The sequence below is a fragment of the Delphinapterus leucas genome, chromosome 15 (assembly GCF_059928025.1).
Source record: "Delphinapterus leucas isolate spDelLeu-1000000601 "Yukka" chromosome 15, BTC_Dleu_Yukka2, whole genome shotgun sequence".
NCBI lineage: Eukaryota > Metazoa > Chordata > Mammalia > Artiodactyla > Monodontidae > Delphinapterus > Delphinapterus leucas.
The window spans coordinates 20,454,634-20,469,742 of record NC_143143.1 but is presented as its reverse complement, the minus strand read 5'-3'; the positions used below and the strand labels follow the sequence as shown (position 1 = coordinate 20,469,742).

Below are 15,109 nucleotides of genomic sequence, written 5' to 3'. Positions count from 1 at the left end.
ACGTGCTTTCCACACTGGAGGCCTGTGCCAACACCACCCGGCTGCTTCCAGCTGGGATTAACCTCTGGCTTTTCCAGTTCATCAAGGCTATTTTTGTTCTGAAGCCTTGTTAGCCTATCTTATTCTACTGATAGAACCTTTCCTACTCTTCACCGCATTTTATAACTCCTAGCTCTCAAGTTCCTTCTATTTTTACCACTTTCCTCCATATCTAATTTCAATCCCTTGCTGCCTTCGCTTTTTTGTTTTGGAAATTTTCAAACCTACAGAAAGTTGAAAAATGCTAGCGACCACCTCATGCTTTCACCTGGGTTCATCAGTTGTTAAAATATTAACTCCATTTGCTTTCTCTCACATACTTTATTTTGCTGAAGCATTTGACAGGCATGCAGACATCATGACACTTCACCTGTGGATATTTCAGCAGCATCTCTGAAGAATAAGGCCATTGTTATACCTAAGTATGACACGGTTACCTCACCTAAGAAAACTAACATCAATTCAGCAATATCATCTAATATACAGATGATATGATATTAGTAATATCACCTAATATATCTTCTAGAACTGTTCTTTCCAATCAATAATCCTTATGTTTTTGAGTCCTTCTCCCAAGTCTTATATTTTTTTTTAAATGGCTTTTTTCTCTCACTTTAAAGTAATCTCCTCCCATATGTTTTTAATCTTAATTTCACAGTGACCCCTACTCTCTTTCGCTTCCCGTCATGAGTCTTGTACTGTATGTTACTGCAGCTTCTAGAGCTGGGGTTCAGGAGGAGGTTGTCAGGGAACTCGTGCCCCCGCTGGGTAGAGTCCCCTTGTCTTCTGATCACTCTGGCTTCCCTCCCACATCTAAGTCTGAGATTTAAGGACTCCAGGGGTCCGTGACTGAGGACTCTTGGTTATTGGTGACAAACCCAATTCACATGAATTACGCAAGAGGGTTTGGCTCATGTAACCAGAAAACCCGGAGTGTCAGACCCAGGCCTATGCAGGTGCTTCAGTCTCATCAGGCGCCTGACCCTCCACCTCCTGGCTCTGCTTTGTTCTCTCCTGACTTAGGTTCTACCAGACTTGCAGCCCCAGGGGAAAGAGAATTGTTTTCTTCCGCAAGAATTCCAGAGTAGAAATACCACACAGGGCTCTTATTGGCTTGTTACTCTGCCCTCCACAAACACACAAACATAATAACCTTAGTGTCCGAGACGTGTTAGTTGACTTCCATTCATTGTGAGTCTGGGGCTTTCGGGTGAATATTGCGGACTGTAGAAAACAGCAGCTGTGGCAGACCACCCAGCAGGGATTGGACCTCTTGCTATGTGCCAGGTAAATCACTTGGAGAGGACCTTCTTTAGGGCTCCAGCCTTGGTGAAGAGTGGGTTCCTCTTCTGGACCCTCTCTCCACGGGGGACTTGCTCTTAAATACTCTGCCTGCAAGTCCCGTAACGTCAGCTCCTTCACTGAGTCTGTCCATTGGCAGGGAGTGGGTCAGATTACACACACGCGTTACGTTGTCACCACTCCACCGTGTCCCTCTTGTCAGCCCCACTTTACCCATCGGAGGAAACTTAGGCTTAGAGAAGTGACTTAGCCAAGGTCATATGCTTGTCAGTGACCAGGGCTGTGATTCAGAACCCAGGTTTGCCTGACGCCAGAGTCTGCGCAGATGCTCGTGGTATTGAGAACTTAGGAAAGAACTTGGCTGCTTCTTGTTTTGCTTTCATACTTTTTCTTCTTTTCTCTCCCCAGTTTAACGTCTTAAGGGCACTAACTTGTGTTTATGACTTGTTTTTTAAACTTCAACCCTTGACATTTATTGCTTGGCTACCGTTTAAAAAACTAAGACAGTAAGTAATACATGTACTTGATAGAGAAATTTCAAGGGGTGAGTCTCACACAGTTCTCCTAGTTTCTCCACCCCGGCTCTTCTGAAGGAAGTAGAATTCACTTTAGGCTTAAGCACTAAGAGGCCATCTCACGAGTGGAGGGTCAGTCATTCCCACGTAAATCCCTTATCAGAGGGAGAGGGCATCCGCAGTGGTAACTTCGCAGTAGGAGGGAACAGGCCCAGGCAAAGCATCTCACAAACACTCTGACTCCAGCCCGGAGTTTTTCTTGAGATCTGGCTCATTACCTGTCATCTGCTTGGGTATCCCACAAATAAATCCATCGTCCCAAACTGAAATTATATCCCTCTTCTTTTTTTTTTTTTTTTTTTTTTTTTTTTTTTTTTTTGCGGTACGCGGGACCCTCACTGCCGTGGCCTCTCCCGTTGCGGAGCACAGGCTCCGGACGCGCAGGCCCAGCGGCCATGGCTCACAGGCCCAGCCGCTCCACGGCATGCAGGATCCTCCCGGACCGGGGCACAAACCCGCGTCCCCTGCATCGGCAGGTGGACTCCCAACCACTGTGACACCAGGGAAGCCCCCCCTTTTTTTTTTTTTTTTCAACTTTTTGGCTGTGCCACGTGGCATGCAGGATCTTCGTTCCCCGACCAGGGAATTGAACCCACTCCCCTGCAGTGAAAGCATGGAGTCTTAACCGCTGGACCGCCAGGGAAGTCCCTGTCTCCCTCTTCAATCTGACCCTCCTCTATTCCCTGTTTCAGACAGCAACTCACCCAGCACCAGTAGCCCAAGCCATAAGCTTGAGAGATACCCTAGACTTAGCTTCCTCCGTCATCTGACCAAGTACTGCTATTTTTATCCCAAATATTTTTGCAGTCCATCTCTCTTTATCCCATCCTCCAAATCTGCGTCTTTCTCTTGGGTTCTTCTAGTAACCAGCAGACTCATCCCCTTCAGTCCACCCTCTGCCGCCAACCGCTGAGCTCAAGTATAGCTGACTGTGTCTTCCCTGCAGAAAATCCTGCACCCACTGCCAACAAGTTCCGTACCAGACAGTAGGGCCCTCCTTCGTGACCTGATCCCGGCCACAGCTTGAATCACAGGTCACCCCACCCATGAGTTCACGCTCCAGCCATATCCCTACCTGAACAAATGACATCTGTGCACACGGGGCGCTTCCATGTCTCCTGCCCTTGCCACGGGGCTGACCCTGGCAGAGCCTTAGAAACTCTGCTCAGGCTTCACTGCCCGGGAACGCCTCTCCCAAGCCTCACTCCTCAGCTTCTGCTGAACTGCTCTCAGTTTTCACAGATTTTTAATACTTCTGTTTTTCGTTTATTACACAAAACATGGTATTTATAATTTAGAAAATACTGATCAGTGAAAATAAGCCAATGTTATTTCTCCCACGTGGTGGTAATCTTTAACATTTTGGTATGTGTTTTATGGAAATGGAATCATGCTGTTTATAGTCTCTTTTCACTTAAAACACCAGTCTTTCATTGTGTAAAATTATTTCTATTTAACCAATCCCATATCGTTGGATATCCAGTTGTATGCCATCAGTATACTTTTTGTTACATGTATGTATCATGTTGAATTTTCTCTTTATTTTGACAAATTTCAAACAGGATAGTTGACAGCAGTACAGTGAACGCCCATATACATGCATATACCTGTCAGCTAGTCACCATTTGTTAACAGTTTTGCTACTGTTTTTTTTCCTGAACCATTTGAAAGTCAGCTGCAGACATCTTGATGCTTCAAGATGTATTAAGTATGCATCTCCTGAGAATAAGGTTAGTTTACTACATAATACTGATTATATCTAAGAAATTTAACACTTGTTTTATCACCTATGTAGAGTTCAGTTGTCCTCAAAATGTCTTTAAGTTTTTTTTCCCCAAACCTTTCAAGCTTCACATTTCCCATGAAGTTGATGTCTTTGGTCTCCTTTAATTTAGTTACCCTGTCCTTTTTGTCCCATATCATTGGGTTTTTTTTAAAGTCCCACCTTCTGGATTTGTTTCCTCACAGTCAGTTTTATCAGCACCAGAGGTGACATGTCCTCAGTTCATCACGTCAGGTATTGGTGATGCTGAATGCGAAGCATCATGTGGATTTTAACTGTGTCCCTTATTAGATGGTGAGCTACCTGAGAGCAGAGACAATCTTTACCCTTGTGTACCGAGGCCCTGCCCCGGGGAGTGTGCCGCACATGGTGAGCACATCGTTGTTTCACTGGGTACATGAGTGCACTGGCTGTTTGGGAGACACAGAAGAGCGACGGGGCCACACACAGGTCATGACGGGCCTCCCAGCCATCCTCTCTCGAAGGGCCTTGCCTACAGCAGACACACTGATCCTCGACGATTAAAAACTATGCACACAATCCCATTTATTCTAATTCACGCACTTTGGAATGCTACCTTTGGCCAGTTTGCTGCCTATGTATAGTGGCACACAGGTCTCTCAAAGAACTTTGCAGCAAGTTTTTAGACCAGAAAGGCCTCTGCTGTTGTTTGAACACCCAGATCTTTAATAGCATCATCAGTGAGTGATGTGTGTGATTCAGTGAGCTTTTTTTCCTCATTCTGGCTCCTTCGGGACTTAGAACAGCTATAGAATGATGTGAATGGGCTGTTTCACTGCAGGTGTATGGTTAAGAGGTTAGCAAGCAGTCACTTTGGTGGCAGTACTGCTAGACTTCATGATCTTAGGCAGCAATAAACACAGATGCAATTTTTGGTAAAATGTGCAGCTGCCATGGAGGTTAATAAAATAGCGAGAAGGACATTTACCCCGGATGTTAAATTATGGTACATTCCCAGCAAAGGAGTCTTGTGCAGCCTGTTTTGTTGCCTGTTGGACCTCTAGTGCCCTAATAAGCACTCAAACTATTTGTTGAATAAATGCAGTTGTGAAAAAGAACGAGGCAGTGCCTTACGCTCCAATTTGGCAGTTTTCCAAGAATACCTTGTTAAGTATCAATATTAAAAAAAAATGCAGTATAACAATGAATGCTTCCTATTACTGAAAAAGGCCGGAAATACAGCTGCCTGACCTTGTCTATAGTAATTCTAGAGTGACACAGAAGGAACGGGCAACATTGGGTACCTAAAGGAAGGAGAAGCAGGTGGGAGTGTGGCCTGAACCCCAGACTGGACTACGGAATCTTGCCATGTCATCCCTCAGCCATGAAGCTTCTCTGCCGGCTGAGGGTCACTCAGCCAGTCCCTCCACCTCTGTAACGCTACTTCCCACTTAACTACAAGACCTTGGTCTCCTCCCTCCTACAAACTAGAAGTTTCGGGAAAAGTAGAGAAGTATTTTATGATAGGTCTCTCAAGTTAAATCTCATCAAGAGCTAGGCAACTGCCTACATTAATTCCAAAGACCTAACGCAGTGCTAGGAATAAAAGGAGCACAAGTTAATACTTACTGATATATGACAAACAGACACAATGTCAAAGTAGTCTTCTAGGAGGAAAGAGAACCCTTTATCCTCCAAAATTACTAAATTCCATTAATTCAGAAATGGATCCTTAGGACAGGGATGAAAAATTAGTCCCACACGCTGGTGTCAGCTGATATATGGAATAATCAGTAAACTAATGGAGGCACAAATATATTTGAGGCAAAATGTTTTTTATCACTAATTCATTCCTCATGCTGAAGGTGATGGGAGAGCAACTTGTTTCAAGTACCCTGCTGGAAAAGTCTTATTTTTGATATGCATGAATACCAATGATAAATCAGACAAGTCTCTAAAAATGCCAAGCAATGTCAATATAAAGCAAGCACTTTAGAGACGTAATTTAAAAACTGAAGACAGAAAAATGTTGGTTTTATAGATTTATTTTCAACAGGCAAAAACACTTAAGACAATTTAAGTACAAGTCTAAACAGAATTACTCTGTCAAAGTCAGCAATGATGCAGAGATGCGTTCTTACTTCCAGACACTCGCCAGCATCTTCTGAGTCTTCTTTCAGTGAAGAAAAGGGGTCTGGCAAAAGACAAGTTCAGTGTTTCTCTCTGGTGCTACTGACTTTAAGTGATAATCTCTGAGGTGCTAAATCCAGGATGACTAAAGTTATAGACTCTAATAAAATGTTTTATTTTAAAAGTCTGATCACTTGATTATTCTACGGCCTAAAGAACAATAGCCAATATTTATCATGAGGCTTCTTTACATCAAGCATTGTATTAAGTGATTTACACACACTATTCAATTTTACCTTCACTGAAGCCCCAGGTAGGTCCTATCATTAGCCCCATTTTACATATGAGGAAACTGAGGCTTACAAAGGCTACGCAGCCTGCCCAAGACCACAGGCTTACAGAATGTTGCAGAGCTGAGAATAAACTCGGGTGTCTGACGCTAGAGTCCATCCTCTTACCCACAAGGCCTCTCCTGCCTAATTAAGAGCCAGGCCATCTCAGCTTCCTGGACAGTTACCCTTGGGTGGGTAACTGAGGGAGGCAGAGGTCTCTGCTTCTGGGTCGCCTTGCTCAGTTTTTTGTATGAGGCTGCTTTTACGAGGAGGGCTGACAATCAGTAAGAGAGTCCTGTCCAGGAGTGAACTGCTGTCAACAGCTCTGGAGGAGAAAGATGATCACTAGGGCTGGCCTCCTTGGAGTGGCAGATAACCAGAAGGTGCCTGCATTTTATAACCAGTGAAAATCTGTCAAGCACTTCCATTTTTTCCATTTCTTCCCAAGTCTGTCTTTATTGAAGAACCACAGAGGGATTAATTCTATGGCAGAACATAATTCCATAAATCAAATTATTTACCTGATATTTTATTCATATACATCCTTCTTATCTGCAATGTAATCTACAATTTCTTGTGGGCACATTAACTTCTCCGCATCTATATCTGGAATTTCAAACCCTGAAAGTAAAATGTGCAACAATGCGTTAGTGTAGGAAATGCCAGTCCTTTAGAACTGAAAGTATGTAACACTTCAGCAATACCCAGAAGTACATCAAAAAATTCCAGCAACCCTGAATCCCATTTAAGTTGTGAGCCTGTTATGTTTCCAGGCAACATTTTAGATATAATTCACATATTAGAAAATTCCCCCATTTAAAGTGCAAAATTCAATGGTTTTTAGTATATACACAAGGTTGTGCACCATCACCATCATCTAATTCTAGAACATTTTCATTACCCCCAAAAGAAACCCTGTAGCCCTAACCAATGCCATCCCTCTAGTTAGCATACTCTCTGAGGAACTGTAAGTTCTGCTCTGTAGGAAGGCACAGAAGTCCCTTGGCTTCCACTCAGGCAATTCACCCCCAAAATGGGCCGTGGAACCTTGTAAAGGTCTCATTTGCACAACTGACCGTCCCAGACAAGATTAAGTTGGAGTGTGCACGGGAGGCACTGCAGGAAACCAAAGCATGTGTGTGTGTATGAGTCTGTGCACGCACACGCCCTATCCTTGGCACACCCAGCACTTCTCTAGACATTTAGGCCTAGCTCATCGGGGAGGTGGGGAGGAGGGAGACGGTGCACCGAGGTGTCATCAGCTTCTCCACAGGTGAGGCTATGCCCTCATCTTGGAGACCCACCTCAAGAATCTCCGTGCCACACTCCCCCAGGCCTCTTCCGGTCGCTCAGCCCTTGGTATTACACCGGGCACTCTGCAGACCTGCAATAAGTGCTCTCCAAGTAAGTGCACTGTCCCTAATAATCACTTCCCCCGACAGTAAGCAGGAGTGGGGGAGGGGTGGGCACGACTGTTGCAAACCCCAATCAGGCTCCCAGCATTCCTCTGCATTTAATCCACCGAAATCAAGAGCCACGACGGGCAGGTCCAAGACAGCCCGTGTGTGTTACCAAATTCGTCTTCCATGGCCATGATAATCTCCACTTGGTCCAAACTGTCTAAGCCCAGGTCTTTCATAAAATGGGAATTTACTGAGAGCTGCAAGAAAAGAAACACCAAACGCAAAATTCAGTCTGTGAGAGCGTTTGTTTCTCAAGATAACTGAATGGTGAAATATCAGTCATTATACAGAAGATTTTTTAATATAAAGAGGCCATATTTTAAACATAAAGAGCCACAACTAACATTATACATTTAACGTGTGCCAACCCACACTTGGCGTGCTTTATATGTTAACTTACTCTACCTTATTTTGAAATGGTTAGCAATATATATAAAGCTAATGATGAATTCACTTTATATATTTTATGATGATCTCTGATCACTGTTCTGAATGACATCTGAGAGTCTGGTTTTTCTTGCTGCCTTACCACTAAGACACCACACCTTAGAAGTGACATTCTGCTCCCTCAAGAATAGCACACAGTGTCTATTATCACCCTGTCTTTAATTTAGACCTCAAGATCACCAGGAAGAATTCTTCAAAAACCACATCAAAAACAAACTACCCTACCCACACCACAGATTCTGTTATTAAAGAAGGAATGTTTTAAGGTAGCACTGTGAGAAAAACTCCAAGAAGAGCTAAGTTAAAAAAGCAAGGTGCACAACAGTATTTACAGTGTACTACGGGTTGTGTTTTTTTAAAAGGTTGGGAGATATAGATCACTTCGTACATATAATATACATACATGTACTTGTATGTATGTGTATATATATATGCCCTTCCATATGCACTGAGACTCTCTGGAAAAATAAGAAGTCAGGTCAACTGGCACCTCCCAGAAGGAGAACTGGGTGCCTGGGGTGACTTTTTACTTAATGTCCTTTAAACCCTTTGGATTTTGCACCATGTGACTAAATACTCATTTAAAGAAAAAACATTTAAACCACATCAATTACCTTTTCTGGGTCAATCTTGTCATAGAGTTTCAAGACGTAAAGAACACGGTCCTTGATGCCCTCTAATGTCAAAGGGGGTGCATCACTATACTGGCGGCACAGCGGTGTAACTCCACCTGGAACCTAGACCGAGGGAGGGAAGCACTGCTGTTGAGCCTGAAATGCCTCTAAGTAAAGGCATTGGCCTACAGATGTCTTTCACAAAGCTTTCATGGGGTTAGCAAACCCATCTCATCTGATTCTGTGGCCATTAGGACACACCGAGGCCTCATGCTGGGTAGTGTCAGAAGCCCTAGCAGTTCAAGAGCATAAAAATGGATCTCCTTTCCCCTCAGAGCCAGGACCGGCCCCCTTCTTTCCTCTGTTCAGCCGTCAGGCTTTGGACATTGGTTCCGCTCAGTAACACTGCCACTAAAACCATCTAGGGCCTGCAGAAGAGCCTAAGGCTTCCCATGGCATCTTAAGCAGTGCACTGCCTCTGTAAGGCACTGCCACCTTTAATACCCAAGTCAAAATAACTCACGCCAAGAGCTGTCAGGGTGAACTGAAAGGCAGCTCACACTGAAAACCATACACTGGAAGGATCTAATTTGGTCCCAGCAGTAATTACACTGACTTTGGCCAAGACAAATGAAGCCAGTACCAACCCAAAGAAGAGGATGATGGAGCCTGACAGGCATACACTCCAATCTATTTTCCTTCCAATTGGGCTTGCCTTGTTGCCACCAACTAAATAATGAGCCATTCTGATCTTTGCCATGATGGAGTAGTATCTCAAATCTCTCTCCCGCTGCTGAGCACAGGCTCCGGACGCGCAGGCTCAGCAGCCATGGCTCACGGGCCCAGCTGCTCCGCGGCACGTGGGATCCTCCCGGACCGGGGCACGAACCCGTGTCTCCTGCATCGGCAGGCGGACTCTCAACCACTGCGCCACCAGGGAAGCCCCACACTGCTCTTTTAACTCAACTTCAAGGTGACACTTTTAACCTTTTGATTCATCGATAAGACAATGCCCCCTGAATGAATCCACTACACTGTCAGTAAATCTTGACACTGGCTGCATAAAAGAATCACTGGCAACTTTCAAAAAGCGATGACCAAGCCCCACCTCTAGAGATTCTAACTGATTTGGCCAGGGCATCCTTAGTTTTTATTCTCATATCTTAGTCAAGATTGAAACCACAATTACATGAAGTCCTGGAATTTGAAAAGGGAATTCTCAACTAAACCTTGGGAGTCTATCCTACTTTAAGACGACAGTTCTTAATCTTGAGGCGCTTCAGAATCACCTGGGGAACTTAAACAAACAACATGTCAGTGCCTCATCCCAGAGGAGTAAATCAGATGGGGAGGGGGAGAGCCCACGAGGGATTTATTTTTCTTTCTCTTTCATGCTACCCAGGTGACTTGAATGTGCAGCCAGGGTTGAGAATCACTGACCTAAGGAGAGTTTCAGTCTCAAAAAAGTTTCATCAGATAAAAAAAACAACTAGATCCTACTTGTTTCCTATCCTTCCAAGAGACCCAGAAACAGACAAAAGGTGCCACAGGGAGCAATCCAGGGAGAGAACTGCTGTGAAGAAGGCTGTAGGCCAGGGTGTCTTCCTCTCTGCACCCCGTCATTATTTTTTCCTAGGAAGCTATCACGGTATTTATCCTTATCACTACAATTAACGGCAACCAGTATTGTGAGAGCTTACCAAGCACCGCCCTCGGTACTTTACCTGTATGATCTCCTCTAAACCTCGCTGAAACTCCACAAGGTAGAAACTAGTATCCCATTTTTACGGTTCAGACTGAGGCTTAGCGAGGTTACAAGGCTTTTCCAAAGTTCCGGGGTCAGCTTTCGAACCCAAGGGTGTTTGACTGGAAGGTCTGTGCTGTTGCCCGTAATCGCTAGGTCACCCGGGTCCCGGCAGGGATCAACCAAGCACCTTTAGGCAGTGGGACGGAGAGCGAGCAGGCGTCCCCGGGTCACCCCCGCCAACAGCAGCCCCAGTAGCTGCGGCCCAGCTGCCTGGCCCGTCCCCACCACCCCGAGCGGGCCCGACGCCTGACCCCAGCCAAGCCCCCCCAAAGTCACCGCGAATCACCTGCGTGAGCACCGAGGCCGGATGCGGAGCCCAAGGCCTCGCTCTGGCCCCCGCGGGGAACAGGGTAGTGCAGAGTGACCGGGCCGCCGCCAGCGTGGGGAGCCGGGGCAGCGGCGCGAAGGCGGCGGGCAGTCGGCGGACACAGACGCAAAGGACACGAGCCGCCATGGCTACGCCGACCCAGCAGGCACTGCGCCGCGCCCTCCGGTCCGGTATCCTCCTGAGCTCCGCACAGGCGACGCATAGAGAGGCACTGTCGCGAGCCGCCCGCGGTAGCGGCCCCTGGCGCCTCCTGGCTGCACTGCGCCCTCAGGGCGCGCGCTGTCCTGCCCTCCAGGTCCGGAGGCGAATGGCTGCTAGAGCCAGAGCTAAAAGGGCGAAGATGTTCTTTCCCTAAACACTATAATCACTGACGCAAGAAAGGAACTTATTTTTGTTTATTCTCTGAAAGTTCTGAAATACATTTATTTAAAAGTTTTGATGCCGGGAATTCCCTGGCGGTCCAGTGCTTAGGGCTCCGCGCTCTCACTGCCGAGGGCCCGGGTTCGATCCCTGGTCGGTAAATTAAATCCCATAAGCCGCGGGACACGGCCAAAAGAAAGAAAAGTTTTGATGCCGCGATTCTTCCATAGAATTAAAATTAATTTAAATTAAAATTATTAAATAATTAAATTTATTTAATAGGTCAAAACTATTAAAATTATTTTTTAAATTATTTAATAGGTCAAAAGTATAAAATAAGAATGCGAAAATATGAGTTGATGTAAATATATAACTAAGACTAATAAATGTGGGAATTACAATAAAAGCAATATACATATTTTAAAACTTGACAATATAAATAATATAGCTCACAAAAATGGGTAAGTGGGAGAAAGTTTAAGCGTGCTAATTCATTCATATTTCTCGGCAGTGAAATCCAAACATATAGAACAATGGCTTCAAACTCTGAATACTGCCTGGATGAACAATTCAACAATGCCTTCAGTTTTACTTCAGTTTCTTTTTACTTTTGTTAAATTCAAGTAAAATAAAAGGTAGTGCCTTTAATTTAAAATAGAATGCCTACTATGATCCTACTGTTGTAATTTCTATTTATGTATTCATTAAAATATCCAGAATCTGTTATGTGCTAGTTGTTGAGGCTACAGCAGTGAGCAAGCCAGACTGGGCAGTCTATTTTCAGATTTTACATTCTAGTGGGAAAATGTACAATAAACAAACAAAAAAAATACAACCCCCTACCCCCCCACGGAAAAAAAAAACCCTCCAGGAAGTAATGATAAGTACAATAATGGACAATAAAACAGGGAAGGGGATAATGAGAGCTATGGGAGGCATGTCATTTTAGCCAGGGTGGTCTCTGAAGGCCTCTCTTTGGAGGTGATACTTGAGCCAAGACTTTCATCAATCAGGGGGATGGAAAAGAAACCCCCCGGAATCACCCTGCTGTTGGTGATGCCAACCAGAGTCTCTATGGCCGTGCTAGCAGTCCACCGCAGGCTTCTGCTGCAGGCTGATTTAATCACCACCACTTCACTGCTTATTAAGCAATTGGAAGAGCAATTGTATCACCTCTTTGGAATGGTCAGTGAATAAATGGCCAAGCTTCACCTCAAGTAGCAGCCTTCCATTTCTGCAGAAAACTGGTGCCAAAAATCTGACTGGAGTCCAAGGATTAGGGCCGATAAGATCTGCTTAAGTCACCAGTGACACAACAGCCTCTGACTACACCTTCCTGGCCATGCTCTGGCAGACCCACGGGCCAGATCTATGATGGTCGCAGAAGGAGCACTCAGGAAGAGCTTGATAGCCTACCAAGTTCATGTTTGGAACCCTCTCTTCCCATAACCTCTCTGTATTTCTGGATAACATTTAATTCTTTTGGTCAAACATAATAAATCACCTCTTTTAAAATGACATATTTTGGGAGAGCTACTTTTCCCTTCAGCAAACACATAAAGAGAAAATGTCAACCTAGATGGGCTGTAGGGGAAAAGGTTCATTATTAAGATTGAGATCAAGTCCTTAGCAGCTGGGGAAGATTTACGGGAGAGCGCTGGTGCTTTTCAGTAGCACTCCCATCAAAGGATGTGTAAGCATAAACTATGTCAGCTTCTTGCACACATCACCCCACCAGCCCACCAGTCATCCCTCCACCAGTCATCCCTCCCTCCTCCCAGCGCATTTGCACTACTGTCACATCCCTTCCTGTTCCCCCTGAGACCTTGTACCACCAGTCCTCTCTTCTACCCTACATCTTCAACCTCTCCTTTGCTTCTGGCTCTTTCCCTTGAGCCCATAAACATGCCAAAGTTTCTCCTAGCCTAAAAACAAGGCCAGAGACCTCCTCCAGTAGCCTTTGATGTATCTTTAATATCACCATTCCTCCTTCCTTTCATAGTCAACCTTCTTGAAGGAATAATCTGCTCTTTCGGTCTTTAATACCCCACTTCCTATTCACTTTTTTTAAATTAATTTTTATTGGAGTATAGTTGGTTTACAATGTTGTATTAGTTTCTGCTGTACAGTAAAGTGAATCAGTTTAGATTCTTTTCCCAAATAGGTCATTACTAGGCATTGAGTAGAGTTCCCTGTGCTATACAGTAGGTCCCCATTAGTTATCTATTTAGTATATAGCAGTGTATATAGGTCAATCCTAATCTCCCAATTTATCCCTCCCCGCCTCCTTTCCCCCTTGGTAACCGTAAGTTTGTTTTCTACATCTATGACTCTATTTCTGTTTTGTAAGTAATTTGTCCTATTCACCCTTTAATCCACTGAAATCTAGATTTACTTGACCTCCCACCCCCAGCACTAAAACTTTTCATAAACCTCACCACTGCATCTTAATTTAAGTCCAATAGACACAACTTCTCTGGCCATTCCTTTCCTGCCTTCTTCATGGCTTTATTTCCTCCGTTCATCATTTAAACATTGATTCTGGGGGTCTGTCCTTGACCCATTCTTGACTTTAAACATACAAGTTTTCAGAATTGATTCACTCCAGAGGTTTTAATTGCTACCTGCATCCAACCTGGCCTCTTCTCTGAGCTTCACAGTCCTAGATCCAATTTCCTATTGCCAGATGATCTATAAGCACTCAGATCAGTTCTTTCCCCCTTGTGTGTTCCTTATTTCAATTGCTGACACCATCACCCCAGTAAGACAGAAACTGAAGACTCCTTCACCTGCTGCCTAATCATGCATTCACTTAGTCCTCCTGCTTCTCTTCCCCCCTAAATCTCTCTCTGATTCAGCTATTTCATTCCCACTGCCCCTGCCACAGGTCAGGCCCTTCTGGGCGTCTCCCTGCCTCTACTCTTGGCCTCCATAAATCCATTATTCACTGTGGCTACAGTGGGACCTTATCGCCTCACTCCTCAAACCCTTCAACAGCCCCTTCACCTGCAGCATAAAGTCCAGGTTTGTTAACATGCCTCACAAGCTCCCTGGCTACCTTTCTAGCTTCCTGAGTCCATTCCCCATCGCATAATCATCTGGTAACGCTGAGTTGTTTGTAGTTCACACCATACTGTCCTTGCTGCCTGGAATATCCTTCGCTTCTGCTCTGACCTCCTCACCTTGCAAGACTCAGCTAAGTTGTCATTCTTCATGAAGCTTTTCTTGAACCCCGTGTTGTGCTTGCCCATTTGAGCTTCCACAGCCGAACTCTGAACACACCCTTTCAATTTAAAACACAGTATTTAAATTAAATCACTAACCTGTGCACTTCTGAGGGGTAGGGGCCTCACGGCAATCATTTTCACACCTACTATGTCAAGTACGTACTCAGTGTTTGTTCTACTGTTACTAACTTAGATCTACTCAGTTTTCTTACCTCTTAAAATCAAGATAACATGTTTCCCAGGGTTCCTGAGTAAATTAAATCTTTGTGAAAATCCATCTATTACCTATGATGTGCTTGCAAAGTATTAATTCATTTGAGGTTAGAGACAGTGAGAAAAGAATCAGTATAGGAGAGAAAATTAAATCTTTTATTCAAATGTATTAAAAGGTAGTAATGAAGTTAGCGAAACCCACTACAGTAATAGCATAAAAAGGTATCTTTAAAAGAGAAGTAATGGTGCAAATAGTTACCTTACATAGATCATGAATACATACTCTTAATATACTCAAGAAAGCTAGGCAAATAAATATTTATAGATTGGGATGAAGTTTCCAATGATACCACCAGATTAGGACTTTAAAAATTGCCGTCTCTCAAACCACTTAGGCAAAGGTGAAGATGATGTGCTCAGTAAAGCTGTGTTGTTGACTCTAAGTGACTTGTGAAAATGCAGGCACTGGTATCAAGGGTGCACGTGAGAATGAAAAAGCACAACAGCATTTCTAAATTAGCGTTTCAA

The 15,109-nt window shown here is 44.4% G+C and overlaps 1 protein-coding gene across 2 annotated transcripts; it reads right to left on the bottom strand.

The window, feature by feature from the left end:
• Positions 1 to 5,687: 5,687 nt before the first annotated feature.
• On the bottom strand, positions 5,688 to 10,993 carry NDUFAB1 (NADH:ubiquinone oxidoreductase subunit AB1). Of its 2 annotated transcripts, XM_022588526.2 has the most exons (5): positions 10,740 to 10,985; positions 8,647 to 8,769; positions 7,695 to 7,782; positions 6,644 to 6,743; positions 5,688 to 5,854 (listed from the first exon to the last, which is right to left on the bottom strand). In XM_022588526.2, the coding sequence occupies exons 1-4, from the start codon at positions 10,905 to 10,907 to the stop codon at positions 6,652 to 6,654; spliced, it is 471 nt and encodes a 156-aa protein (XP_022444234.1). In that variant the 5' UTR covers positions 10,908 to 10,985; the 3' UTR covers positions 5,688 to 5,854; positions 6,644 to 6,651. The 2 variants fall into 2 exon arrangements, with proteins under 2 accessions (XP_022444234.1, XP_089752149.1); XM_089896023.1 differs by lacking the exon at positions 5,688 to 5,854 and having other exon boundaries at positions 6,654 to 6,743; positions 7,606 to 7,782; positions 10,740 to 10,993.
• Between the last annotated feature and the right edge of the window lie 4,116 nt (positions 10,994 to 15,109).